The following is a 14,474-nucleotide window of genomic DNA, read 5'->3' as shown; positions in this document are numbered from 1 at the left end:
TTTAAAAAGGCAGAAAAACTACTACCTTTCCCATTACTCTCCACTTGCATACTCTGTTCCCTTCCTCATCCTAGATATATTGTCTTTATTTACCCTAAAACATAATATATATAAAACATGTTGCAACAAAGGTCTCTATTATCATCTGTCACCACAATAAACATGATAAATAATAATTTTTTGCTCCTTTCACTGCAAATCCTTACCTGCACTCACCAAGCAGATTTACCAAAAGAAAAATATATCCATCTTGGTTTCAGGTAGAAATAGAAATAAATGTATGCAGAACTATTCAAAGAGCACTGGAAAATCCAGCTTTTTCTTCTGTATCAAAATTGACTCTGAACTAGGATCTAATACTTTATAGACCTCAATATCATGATTGCTGTATAATCTAAATTATGAGTTTTTATCACTTAAGTTACCACAAAATACTCATGAAAAAATTAGTGCATTGCCAACAATCCCCGACAAGACAAAACTTTCCCCAGTTGCACAAACAGGCAAAAAGCAGAGATGCATATAAGTAAGAGTGCAAGTCAGACAAGAAACTGAACAACACCACTCCACAAAGTTTCTCTGGGTAGAACTTCCAGTAAACAGCACAAATCCTGAGTTCCCCAAGCAGTTCTGCCTGGAAACAGACACACATTATTTGGTTTATTAACACAAACAACAAAGTTCCCATATTTGTAATTAGTATTATATCAACAAGAAACATTGCTGCTCACTGAACTTTCCATAATCTCCTACCCCTCCCCTGCACTAACCCTCTTTCCATAGTCTCAAATTAAACAGACTGGCTGTAAAACAGCAGGGTGTCAAATTAAAGCACACTTTATTTTCAGAGGTCTCCACACTTCGCGGCTGACTTCCTGTCAGGAAGAGTTCCATTTCAGTGCAGAGCCCCACCAGCAGGGAGCTCACAGAATTAAGTGCCAGTTGATATTACTTTGTTTTGCATTTACCACCCCTGAGAATATTGTTCAAAGATCTAGTTATAAAGCCAGCGTGGTATCATCCTTCTGACTAGACTGCCAAGCCACAGGGTGTGCTCTTGCTGCACAAAACTCACCTTAAATGGTGGTGTTTTTTTAAGTCCTAGTGTGCTGGTGAAGCAACAGGATGCCTTTTTTCTTCAGAAAAGTCTTGCTTCTGCAGCTAAATTATGTTCCCTCAGTTTTGAACATCTGCAGCACTGTACATTAATGGAAATTAAGCTGTCCTGTTGCCCTATCCCACTCCCAAGATTCACATTAGACAATCCACTCTCCTCCCTGGACATAAAAACGTATACATTAATCAATCAAACTCTCAGCAACACAGCTTTAAGGGCTAATATTTCTAACTGTAGAGGGTGTGTTTTCCATTAAATTCACACCAACAGCATGTCCTGAATTTCTCAGCAAATGCAAATAATTTTTAACTCATGAGAGTTTTTCTTCATATGAGCTTATAATATATGGGAAGTCTACAGAATCACTAAAGATTGTACTTTAAAAAAGAAAATCAGGGAGGAAAAATCCTCACTTCTGCCACAGAATTCTGTTTCAGTAAGAACAACTTCAGAAAGTTCATCTCTCTACACTCCAGTGTGGCAAACTATTTCAAAGAATCATTTTGTGGTTTGTAACCCTATCTTTTATCCATTTCTCTACCAAAAGCCTGCAAGACATATTGAATCCTCCAACCAGAATTCCATGAAACAATGCTTCTCTTCACTCCAAACAAAAATGTCACAGTTTTACTACACCTGTATACTTGTACCTCTCTATACACTTTCTTAGTGTAATATATAGAACCCATCTTGACTTTTTTTCATACCTCAAAACTACAAAGCTCAAAATTCCTTCCCAGAAAGCAGATGTGTAGCATAAACCAAAAAACACAAGTGTTTGTTCATCTTAACATCTCACATTGTACATTTAATCTCCAAATTGGAGAATGAGTAAACCCTTAAAACATCCTCCTAGAGCAAGTATAATGGAAAGATATAGAGATATAAAGCAAACACATTTTTACTGAGACCACCACCTGTCAGGATACAACTACCAAGTGCTTCTTGCATCACTAAGTCAAGAATAGGTCACTTATTATTTGTGCAGTATTGGCGAAAAATTCTCAATACATCCAACCTATTTTCATGCTTAAGGCAAAAACAAAGTTTAAAACTTCTTTGATTTCTATTACTAAGCAAACTGTCAGTATAAATCCATTCATTCATGGCATATTGTTTCTTGCATGAGTCTATCACAACAATGTTTTTAAAATTTAGCCACTGTTGAACAGACATTTTAAATAACCTATCTATAATCCATACTAAAAGCACAATATTCCTGAAGCCAGCAATTACACCTAAGAGAAAAAACAGATTTCAAGCAGATCTCAAGGGTAGTGATGTCTGAACCTTAGCAATTTTAAGAACAGGAGTTTGAAAGAAACTCCTACCTAAACATACTAGGGTGCTCTCCAAGCAATTCCATGGAACTCAACAGGCAATTAAACTCTCAAACAATTTAGAAAGCAACAGGAAATCAGAGTGGGAATGAAGTTCTTACAGACAGGCTTTGCATTATCATGGGGTTTCACATAGAAAATATTACAATAATCTAGTTCTGGAGAGAAAAAATCTACATATTGCTTAAGTCAAATAACAAAAAATATATGCAGCTGATTTAAATGTAATTTCAACATTCTCCAGTTCAAAGGAAAGGTTTTCCCAGCTGTTTCCATTTATTTCAATCTTATCAGATTTGCACTTCAGACAGTTATCTACCAATCTGATCTTCAGTTTCAGACACTTGAAATGTATAACACAGTTCAATGAAGCAAGTAGCAAAATATCCACAGCACATGTAATCCATTTGTAATTATTCCAAGTACTCCACTCAGTGACAAATACCAAGCATGAAAGTTGTCAATAGACGTTTTCAGCACCCAAACTGAAATCCTCATATTTCAGAGATGGAAGAAAAACTCACACTCAGGAAGGGAAGAAGTTACACTATGCATAAACCCCCAGATATATCAGTGCAAGGCAGAACCCAGGTGTTTTGGAGAACAGATTTGGTAACATAACCTTCTGTTTTGTTAGAAGGAGACTTACTGACACAACAGAATCTGAAATCCAAGCACCAAAGGACCACATTTAAGGAGTCTGGATTCCACAGCCAGTGCCCACCCACACCTTCCAGGACTTTCACTCACATTCTCCCAAGTTAATCCCACTGACCACTAGCCAAACAGCTCACTGTGTGTATATCAAGTGTCTTGCAACGCAGGAGAATGCAGAAATCTTGTATCACAACAAATAAAAGGAAATGGCAACTGAGGGCAAACAGATGAATCACAATGTTGCTTTTCCAAATTGAGAGAGCCTAATTTGTTTCAAAACTGCACTCTTCTACATGACTGCTGAATGCCCTTAAGCTCCTGGACTATTAGCTACTTTGTGAGGATTTGTTGAAACTTTTCAGACAGATGATTTTACCTGGTGATAATAATTGTTACCCAAAACATTAATTGAACTTAAATCTCTTCTGCTCCAGGAGAATACTTCGATAGCATGGCCCCTGGCCACTGTGAGATCTACCTTTTCCTCTCCCTGGCTTCCCTTCCTCTGCAGATTAAAACACACATTGCAGGGGAAAAAGAATTTTTGATGAGAAAACAGTTTATAATGTAAAGTCTTTTCACTGAAAATATCAGAAGTAACACTATACATAAAGCTCAACAGATATTTCCCAATTACTTTCTATCTAGCTGCATCCCAAAAAAAGGTTAGGACAAAGAGCTTCAATGTTGTTTTCCAGGTACAAAGATCATGTAGTATTTGTTACAATTACACTAGAAACATCACTACTGCTGTTTGCATAACAATCATTAACATGCTTGGCAATCTTATGTTTTCAAACGTTAGGATTTACAGTTTTATTAATGTGCCTAAATCCACTTGGTATGAAGCAGATCCAAGCAGCTTAAGAATGTAGATAGTCCACAGCAGAGTAAGATGATCTTGAATATTCTCCCTTCCACAGTCACCTCATCTCTACAAAAAGCTGGGTTAGCAAATATTCTTCCAATCTTCAAATACTTCAAATGAGCAAAAGCAATAAAATTTAAAAATAATTTTAAAATATTAAAAAAAATAAGACTAAAGTGCATTATAAAGTTTCTAGCACAACATTTCATGGAAAGTTAGTAATATAAAGCACAAGGCAAACACCTATGGGCAGGATTCATGCAAAATCTTTCCCTAAATTTCTCAATTTAGACATTGGTAAGTTCTTTTTTCAATTTTTGTGTGTTAAGATCTAAATCATTTTCATTTGCCTGATAAAGCTATGTTTCTTATCATTTTATCATAAAAGCAATCTATCACTGAAGCTTTTTAACTCAAGTACAGCTGCATTAATCTTTGATTCAGAGTAAGATCCTATTGGCAGAAGTTCACACTGTATAAAAAGAAAACCTTTCCACTCCTGATATCTTCTAAATGGCTTTTAAAAGGAAATTAGAGCATGCATTACAGCTGATAAAAAAATTACCTGACAGCTTACAAAATCCCTACAAAATCTACCCTTTATGCCAAAGCACACACATATATATATTTTTTTGACCACATATCTAAAGGATTAGCAAATTCTTTTAAAACTTATTTTCAGCTGTTATAACAAAGTGATTAGATGGAAGAACACTCTTGTGACTAAAACATGATCATCGAATATTTGAGGCACATAAAAAGTATTCCAACAGCATTTATTCTCTTCATATCTCAACCAGGATATTGCTAAAGAGATTCCATGAATCTGCTGAGTTCAGCTGCCATGGTATCACAGTGACATTGGTCTTTAGATAACCCATAGTCAATTCAATTAAAACTTCATAGCAATCACTGCAGTTATCCATCACATCAAATTGCACTTAAAAGTAAATTAGGAACCAGTGCAGATCAAGAGCATCAGCATAATGTGTTCTCTAAACCAACACTGAAAACCTGCCATATTCTACATCAACTAAAATCTCCAAGCAATTCAAAGGCTTGCCACAATTTAGAACACACTGCAGAAATCCACTCCTGAGGTAATGAACTTGGATCATTGATGCAAAGTTATTTTTCTGAGCAGAGGATACTCATAAAAGCCTGAAGATCCCACTGCATTCCACAAACACTTAAGCAATGGGGTGGAAGACAAAGGAGGCCATGGAAAAAATCTGCTGAAAAAGGGATGCACGCTGACTTCTTTATGAGCCCCAGAATCTACCAGCAAAGGGATTTGGTAGAATATGAAGTATCATCTAAAGAAATACCTGTGACAAAAATATCACCTCTTAACCAGTGACAAGTTAGACATGAAAAAAGAAAAAGAAAAATGAAAGCAAGCTGAAGACCTTTGCCTATAAGGGCAGTAAGACCAACTTTTACAGTGTAATTTTTTTCTGTCTTAATACTACTAATCAGCCTCTGCCATATTTTTATAAATGCACATGTAAACCTTCAAAAACTGTCAGAGCTGCACATGACATGTTCAACCATGATTATATTTCACTGGGCAATATGAGGAAATGCTATCTCTGCACATGAAAAATATTTGGAGCATTAGGGTTTCTGCTTCCCTCTTCCATCTCCCCATGGAAGTAATACTTTATCAAGGTCCACTATACATCTAACAGTTATGGTTATGCAGTTATATTGCAATATATCATATTATTATTTTCAGAAGATAAAATATTCAGCCATTAAATGGACTGAAATGTTGGTCTTGGTTTTACATACAGTATCAGCTACCAAGAATGTGTCTTTAGTCCTTTTTTAAAAACACTGGATAGAGGAAAGAGGAACCAAGAATCAGAACACCTTGAACAAGCACACAGGGTGCATGTGTGGGCAGTGGTGGTGGAGGGATCATACAAGTTTGTTGCAGTATTCATTCATATTCAGTTGTAACCTCTTAAATAGATTGGGTGGCATTCCATCAATTTTAGAAAACTATCCAAGAGCTGAACAGTGTTGAATTAGATAGAGTAAGTTTATTTTGCAGTCTAGAACATTTAGACACAGTAGAAAAATGCTCTTAAGTAGAAGATGAATCTGGGAAGAGCCACCTAATTAGTTCTCCAACACAAACTCCACTGACAATTCAGTCAATTGACTGAAGGTCAATTTCAGGTCACAGAAATTCTGTAAATCCAAAGGCATCAAGGAAAATTACAGAACCTGTCTCACCTATTTTGTACCTTTTTACCTTGGAGCTACAATAATCAGACAAATGCTTCATGCATGTGAGCAAGAGATAAATATTTTTAATCCCTTCATGAGAGAGGAGGGAAGACCACAGTCTAAACTCATGTATTTCTACACAGTCATGTATTTCAAGAAAATATCTGACAAAGGAAAGGAAGCACAGTAGCACTTATGCTTTATGGACATGCACTCAATTCATCTATGCTGCTTTGAGCTTTAGGCACAGAGAGAGAGAGCCCTTCTAGATGAAAATGGTTTCTTCAGGGGTGACATCAGTCTCCCTGAGAAGAAGTCTTGACTCACACCTGCATGTGAGCACCTCCAACATCGTAATGCCACTCATTTAAGATGGGAGAACAGAAAGAGAACTTCTCTCTTTGGGCTGGTTTAATTACGCCGACAGGATGCCAGGCCAGACGAGATGGTGCTTCCAGGTTCACTGTACTGTATGCATTTCTGATAAATGGGAAAAGAATAGATGACCTGGCAGAAGGCTCAGACAATAACATGTGATTTACAGGACATGAATGCAGCTACTGTAAGATTTATCTGACAGCCCTCTCCGATAGTGGACTGTTGAGTATCCGATGGAATGATTTCTAGTCTGGAAAGTCTGCTACTGAGTAGCCATACACATTATTTATTTATTAGATGTTTTGGGTTGAAACCATTTTTAAATGATGCACTTCACAATGCTCAGCCATAAATTTAGCTTTAAACCCTAGAAGGGAGGTAGTGTTATTGGAATGTGTGTCAGACTGAATTAGGATGAGCAACACTACGCTTTTATAAAGTGGCCTTGAATGCAACGTCAATTCCTTCAAAAATGATATTAATGTCAAATAAGCAGGAACACTTTGCAGTAATATTAAATGAAGGATTCTTTATGTTTTGATAGATTTATAGAAATGTAAGTACACACACACAGACATGTCTCAAAATGTAGTGTGTCTATCAAAAGATACAACTGTTTTTGTCTTAGAAAAAGCCTTTTGTCTGTGTCTCAAACCACCTGTTTCTCTTTTTACCTTGTGTTAAACAGAAATCAATATATCAACATGCAAACACAAAAACATGAAATAAGGGTCTTTTTCAATATGCCTAAATATATGAGTTTTAAACGACAAAAGAAATTAACCAGGTGTCACAAATAGTTTCAGGGAATTGTACATCTTGAATTTTTTTAAAAATTACTTCACCCATTAAAGGGCTGTATTTTCAAAATTTTATGAAAAAAACATCGTAGGATATTATTATTCCATTTTTCACTTCTGCAGAAGAGAAATATAATTCAGCCACAGATCTAAATGAACATCAGAAAAATGTCAGGTGCTTCAGAAAAACAATCCAAGTATTTACATCGTATCTACAATGTTTAAAATTAATTTTGAGAAGATGTTATCATAAAAAACACCAAAGATTAATCAGAGCCATCTTTCAATTTCATAAAACGATGGCTGACAAATTTGTGAAGTTTTAAATCAAATTTGCAGATACTTACTTCATAACTATGCCACATTATTTATGTGATTAAAAACTGGTTTTTGACCTGATCTTTTGATCTTTGGCACTGCAACCTCTCCATCTCCTCTTAAAAATTAATTAAAATTTTAGCAAAAGGATATCACTTCATTTCCCACCCTATCTTGCAGGGGAAAAAAAGAAAATAAAAAGAAGGGGAAAAAACAGGAAAAAAATCAATCAAGCTCAACCCCATCTCCTCCCAGTATCTGTAAAATGTCGGCTTGAAATTCAATTTCATATCTCTCAAGCTTTCATGTAGCAAAAGACAGTTCACTTCTTAACAAAATAAATCACTTCTGTGATTGCCATGCTGACCTCTTTGAATTAGGAAAATTCAAAGCAAAAAATGTAATTATCACCCCAGAACAATCTGTATACATCTGGAGCTAATTTTAGATTCATTTCTCACATCATTTTTCATATTCTGCCAAAAATTACAGCTGCTATGTAAGTTTAAAAAGACTTTGAGGTCTTTGTGACTTTATTGGTTTATTTCCACTACTCCACAAAGAAGCACCTCAGCCTGTGCAACTTGCACTGCCAAGCAATCACGGTAGCTTCAATTTGATTAGATTAGCATTAAGTGGCATTGTGACACATATGACAAATAGGTGCATTAGAGCACGTCATTTATTCCTTATCCTTTCCACTTCCCAAAACCAAACAAGTGACGTACAGTACAGAGCACAACATGATTTTAAGAAAGATTAGATTACCTTACCCAAAAAAAGGGGAAAGGTCAAGCACTAATTATTGATACAAGTAGCGTGGATACCAAAAACAAATTTTTCTAAATGGCAATACCAGTTGTAAGACACATATTTAATACTTGATTAGTTTTTACTTTAACATATTCCTGAATGAACAGTATAATTTGTTATATAGATTTCTCAGCAGCAAAGATTCTTTTATAATTTAAATCAGCTGCAAGTTCATATTCTAGAAGTTGTGAACTATGTTCACTTCCAGTACTGCCGTATGTAAAATAATGTCTAAATTCCAAAAGTTCCATAAGGAATATTAAATTCCTTTCAGGGTAAAATGATACCATATTTCCTGAGGAAGATGGAAAACTAGATGAGCAAAGTTCTGGTTACATTCATTAATAATAACCTCACTGGAAAACATAACTACTCTTCACGAGTTCATTGTAAAATCTATTAGGTGTAATCTCCAGAAGTAATTGTTCTTATTGCACTTTATTGACAACGTAGACTATCGATTTTTCAAACCTTCTATGATTCTTTCATTTGTATTCATGAAATGTCTATCAGCACACTCTAAATAAATTTGGCAATATAGGCACTAAAACGAATAAATCGATGTGAAGAAACATTAATTTTGCATTATCCTTATTCGTCAGGCAAGCAAACCATAGGGGTTGTAAATGAAGGTCAAAGGTTCTGAAATGGGTCAGAACCCTTGACCTCTAGACCAATACCATTCCCATTAAAAAAGGCTATTTTAAAGTTTTAAGTAGGGGAATTTACTACCAGAAAGGTATAATTTTAAGGCACCAAAAGAAAGGCTCAATAAAAACAGTTCTTCCATTTAATTACAAAAAAAAAAAAAAAAGGGCAAGAAACCCCCCAAAAAATCCAATTAATAAAGCATACATAATTTTAAGAAAGTTCCTTAGGCTCTGTTTTTTGAACCACAGAAACAGGCAGCTCTCAAGTTCTTACATATCTAAAATCAGTTTGCCTTTAGGAATGTAGAATGTCCCAAACTGATGACAACCAGGGTTGCTTTCTTAAATTTTTCTCAAATCCTTAGTACTTGTCAAATCAATTAGGAATGACAGGGTTTTAAAAGTATTTATCACTCATTTCATAACCTCTACACAACAGGAAAAATTCTATTTATCCCAGAGGATTCAGCATGTCAAGGTGCAGGAATCAATCAGTTTCTTTAACTTTAAGATTATATTGATCCTATCTTATCTTACAAAAATGACAGCACAGAATTATGTAGGCACACCATCTTCAAGGTTATGTAAATGCTCAATAGCAAGGAAAAAAAAACCCACTTGAATAGACAGAATTACTATTTTTTTTAATCAAAAGGCTTTGTACATTATCTTTTAACCTATTACACATGAAGCTAAATTAAAAGTAAAATTTAGAGTAAAATTTTATCTATAATTTCCATTGTGTTCAGAGAGATCAATTTCAGACATTATTACTTAAACCTCACCTGAGAGCAAAGGAGCATCACCAGCTCCACAACTGAACTGCTCGATTTCATGCACACAAGACCTACAAAAGGAAAAAAATTATACATAAATGCATGTTCTTATGGTACAAGCTATTAACACAAACTGTTTTGAAGTGCAATAGATTTGACAAACAAAAGAAAGCTGAAATTTTCACGCCCCTTCCAGTTCAATTTTGTACTTTACCAGCACAAAATAAAAGTACGTATGTGAGAGGGAAATCATAAATTCCATGCCTTCCATCTAAAAGAAGCAGCTAATGGTAATTCTTACCCCCATTACTCAGTTTCATAAATGTTTGTATGTCAAAATGATCAGAAGTGTGGTTAACATATGTTATATTAATCCACTGTATCTACATTTTGCTATTTCTCGAAGGATTGGGTCATTATATATGCAGAGAAGGGAAATGGCTTTATGACCTCTGCTTTCTCCATGACGCGTTCTCCTTTCAGCCCCCAGCTATCAATCAAGTTTCCATTTTGTTTCATGGCAGCAGACATCCCAAACACTCTTATTAGTACTTTGACCCTTAACCCCACACTAAACCTAAGCAGAAGTGCAAGCAGTAACCTATTATATATTTTCAGTTTTTTACAAACTAATTTGAGTATTATTATTTGTGTTCGCATTTTGGGTTAGGTTTGTCTATAACTGGGGTTTAGAATCAAAAATTGGTTTCATGTGTTCATTTTTGTCCAGACGGTTCATACACTGCCAGTGATTATCTTGCTTTTTCTTTGCTCATCCAATTTATGCAATACTCACCTATCCATCTATGTAACTATATTACAATCAAAATACTTTGAACCAGATTCTCTTTTATCTTCAAAAATAAAGCTTTGAGAAAAACTGCTTTTCTGGTTCTTCTTATTAAATGAATGAAATAAATTTGTTCACAAGGCAGCTTCTATTAAAATGTTTATCAGCTAAAATGATGCCCAAATGCATAAACAAAAGTAGAATCCCATCTTTTCGAGTCTCAAAGAAAGTAATTCATACATTTCTTCCTTCCATTTCTTCTTACCTCAAATGGTAAGCAAGCTAAACTCCCAAACTAAAGAACTTTAATTTGTGAAATGTAATGAAGTCTCAATTTTGATATCAGCAGTCCTCAGTGAAACACTTAGCAGTATTTGATACTCTAATTGTGTTTCTGACAATGCTCATATTCAGCCCTTCAAACAGGATGACTGTCCTAATCCAAGAAACAAGTAGTTTCAAAAATGTTTTTAAAAGAACTTTAATTCCCTAGGAAGAAAGTAGATCTGTCAGTGCAAACATAGCTCAAGTTAAGCAACCAAGGGACTCTATCACGAGTGCACCTATCACTGGAAGCTGCAACAGGCTCTTCTTGTCACATCTTCAACAGGACAAAACCTGAAAATTTCACTCTGAAAAGCAGTGGAAAAAGCAATTCATGTGACACAGTCAAATTTTGAGAAAATTGAAAAATTGGTGTTGCACTGCTAAATTCAGTTTTCCAATATACACAATTTTTTAAATTGAGGACATTAATGTCTGCATTGCAGAACTGAGCCTCGTTTTTAAGCAGAGAGAAACCCACCAGTAGAAAGAAAACGTCATCATGTCAATCTCGACCATGTCATGCCAATCTTCCACCAGGAAGAGCCATGATCACGGCTGTGCACAGGAATCCCCATCTTCTCAGATGTGCAGGAGAATCCTCCTCCATACTGACAAGGATTCCTCTTACCTGTATGACTCCCTTCCAATAAGAAACCAAAAAGCCAGGAGCAGACTCACGTGTGAGAGAGACAGCAGAACACACTCCACTGACATAGTTCTCAAGAACACTCCAGTTCCAACACCCCAGTAAAAGTGACAGGTCTTGTATACCCAACTCGCTACACTATACACTTTACTGTGTATCAAAGAGTTGACCTTGACACCAAAATTTCTCTTAAAGCTCTCAAAACACATTTTATACAACAGCTTCTAAGGGACAAATGGCCAGGAGAGTTGGAAAACAAAGGAAGATGGACACAAAGAGGTAGCAGAGACGGCAAAGATGAGGAGTCAGTGACAATGACCTCAGAAGGTTAAAGACAGAAGAAACAAGAGGCAGTGAAATCCAGTGGACAGCACTGTTTGGGAAGTCAAGAAGAAAGTTCCTAAATAAAGAAATTTTCATTCTCCAAGGCAACAAAGAACACAACCCCCCCCCTTTTTTAAATGGAAACTTACTTGTACCTTCTATCAGCAACTCCTGCCCATGGCTGCCCAAAAGAGTCCGAGAAAGAAAGGGAGCAAAATCCACAAAAATCTCTCTCAGCAGTGGGGCAGCTTTTTCCAAAGCATGCTCAAGCCTGTCGGTAATGCTAGTAAAGAAATACATGTGATTAGCAATAAAAGAAGGAAGTTACTGGAATTTTGTAAAAAGGAATATAGATTTTGACAATGCTTAAGTGATATACATGTATAAGAAGGAATTAATCCAACACTCAGTATTTTCCCAAACCTTCATTAGTTATTGAAAATCAGCAAAAGACATTCTTATGTTATGTGGTATCAGAATACCAATTGTAATATCAATAACATGAGCTGCAACACAGCTGTTCAGATCAATTGGAGAAGTTACCTCATTTTGGAGGCAGAATCCTCAGGCACTGAAGAAACTGCAGGAACAGATGGCAATTTTGAATTAGATGATCCCCTTCCTACAAGAGAAAGTAATAATAAACAAATTATATAAGAAAACATTCCAGGGATTAGAAAAGCAGACCAGAAACTAAAGCTTTAAGTTCTCAGAAACCACGGTTTTCAAGTGTGAGGACTAGGTGAACTCCATTCACCACTTTGTACCTCAAATATTTTTTTTCCATAGAAGCCCTAATTACTTGAATTCATATTTATCAGGAATGCCATGGCAAGTTTTTTAAATGTTGCTTTAGCACATACAGAAATTAATTCAAGGAAGCATTGTAGTTTGTTTTGTGAATGAAGTCAGATTAGGCTGCAGTGATTCCTTCTGGTCTTATAAAACAGGACTTCTCTGAACAAATCTAGTAACACTTACAACCCTACAAATGAATACAAACAATGTTTTATACCTTTAATATGGCTATAATATGCTAATACAGATAATAATACTAATATATAATTATATACAGCCAAATGGTAATGTTTTAAAACCATCTATTTTGGTTAGTGTTCACCTAATTTCAAGTAACTTGCACAGAAAACCCTTAATATTTTTGTCTGAAATTAAAATATATATTGGTGTCAAAATCATGCAGAAAAAAATGAGTGGGTATTTTCAACAGCCAGGCTTAAATTTTTGCAAATCTGAGACTCTGACAGAGGCAGCTATGATAAAATTTTCCATTGCACTGCTGGTGTCATTAGCATGATGGCAGTGGTATAACCTCATTTATGAGTTATTAACTTTGCCACATCAATTATTCAAAGGCTGATAGGGAAGACTGGGTCATTTATGTATCCTACACTTACAGAAAAAAAAGCAGTTGTGTTATGTCAAATTGACACTACATGGCTCTCATCAGCACAGGAGGAATCTGTAAATATTAAATTCTGCTGCTCAGTACATAGAGAAATACAACCTCCCCATACTGCAGTATGGATTGGTATTAGCAGTGATGAACAGGGGGCAAGCCAGACAGCCAGAGACTTCACAGATATTTTCTGCCAGGATAGGAATGGTGACTCACAAATCTTACACTGCATTCCAAGCTATAGAGAGGAATGAATCTTAGCAGACAGGTTTCTGTGCATTTCCCAGGAGCATGACTGCTCCTAGTCCATCTGCAATCCTATCTCTTTCCACCCCGAGACCCTGTCCTATTCTCTTTCCTCTCACCTTGCCAGTTACAGATTTTTATGCTGCTGGAAAGGAGGGGGGGGAAAAAGAAAAGGGAAAAAAGCCTGAAAAAAAAGAGTCCAATCATTTTAGTTCTCACACCTATCTTAGCAAAGAAGTTACCCTTCTTAGAGCTGTAACTATAGAAAAATTCCTGATGGCCCCACCTACAATGGAGTTGGTTAATTCAGTTCAATGCAACCTGTCTGGAAATGAGCTGCTGAGATCTTGAAACTATCTACCAAAATGTGTCAACTGAAACTTTTCAAAGATTTTCAACTCGACTCAAGTGAAACAGATTTAGAAAGAGATGGCTAAGATAGATCCCTGAGATAGTGAATTTATTTCTCCCATCAAATTTCAAACTTCTGCTCCAAAACTCTGGCAACACAGAACTTCCTCCAGAAAATATCAAGGGTTTCTGGTGGGTGAGAGATTTTGTTTTTCTATCCAGAGAAGGCAGTTTTCTCCAATCTTGTTTCAAAGGCAGCACAGGAACTAAGAAAATAAATTAGAGTATCATAACCATGAAAAGTTTTGCTCTCATTTCTTTTCCTTTCTTCAGAGATAGGAGATATCTTTGTGAATGTGATTCATTTGTGTTTTACATAAATTCAACCTGAAGCTTTTATGCTGACTGCTGTATAGGT

At 35.8% G+C, this 14,474-nt stretch overlaps 1 protein-coding gene across 1 annotated transcript in view; it reads right to left on the bottom strand.

Moving 5' to 3' along the window:
* Nucleotides 1–14,474, bottom strand: part of LRBA (LPS responsive beige-like anchor protein) — a 372,144-nt gene that overhangs the window by 258,648 nt on the left and 99,022 nt on the right. The window contains exons 32-34 of the mRNA XM_059469874.1: nt 12,586–12,664; nt 12,192–12,325; nt 9,965–10,026 (exon numbers count right to left, since the gene is read on the bottom strand). Coding sequence (XP_059325857.1) covers nt 9,965–10,026; nt 12,192–12,325; nt 12,586–12,664 — 275 coding nt within the window. The remainder of the gene's footprint in view (nt 1–9,964; nt 10,027–12,191; nt 12,326–12,585; nt 12,665–14,474) is intronic.

This window comes from Ammospiza nelsoni, chromosome 4 (genome assembly GCF_027579445.1).
Source record: "Ammospiza nelsoni isolate bAmmNel1 chromosome 4, bAmmNel1.pri, whole genome shotgun sequence".
Lineage (NCBI taxonomy): Eukaryota > Metazoa > Chordata > Aves > Passeriformes > Passerellidae > Ammospiza > Ammospiza nelsoni.
This window is presented reverse-complemented; position numbering and strand designations above follow the sequence as displayed.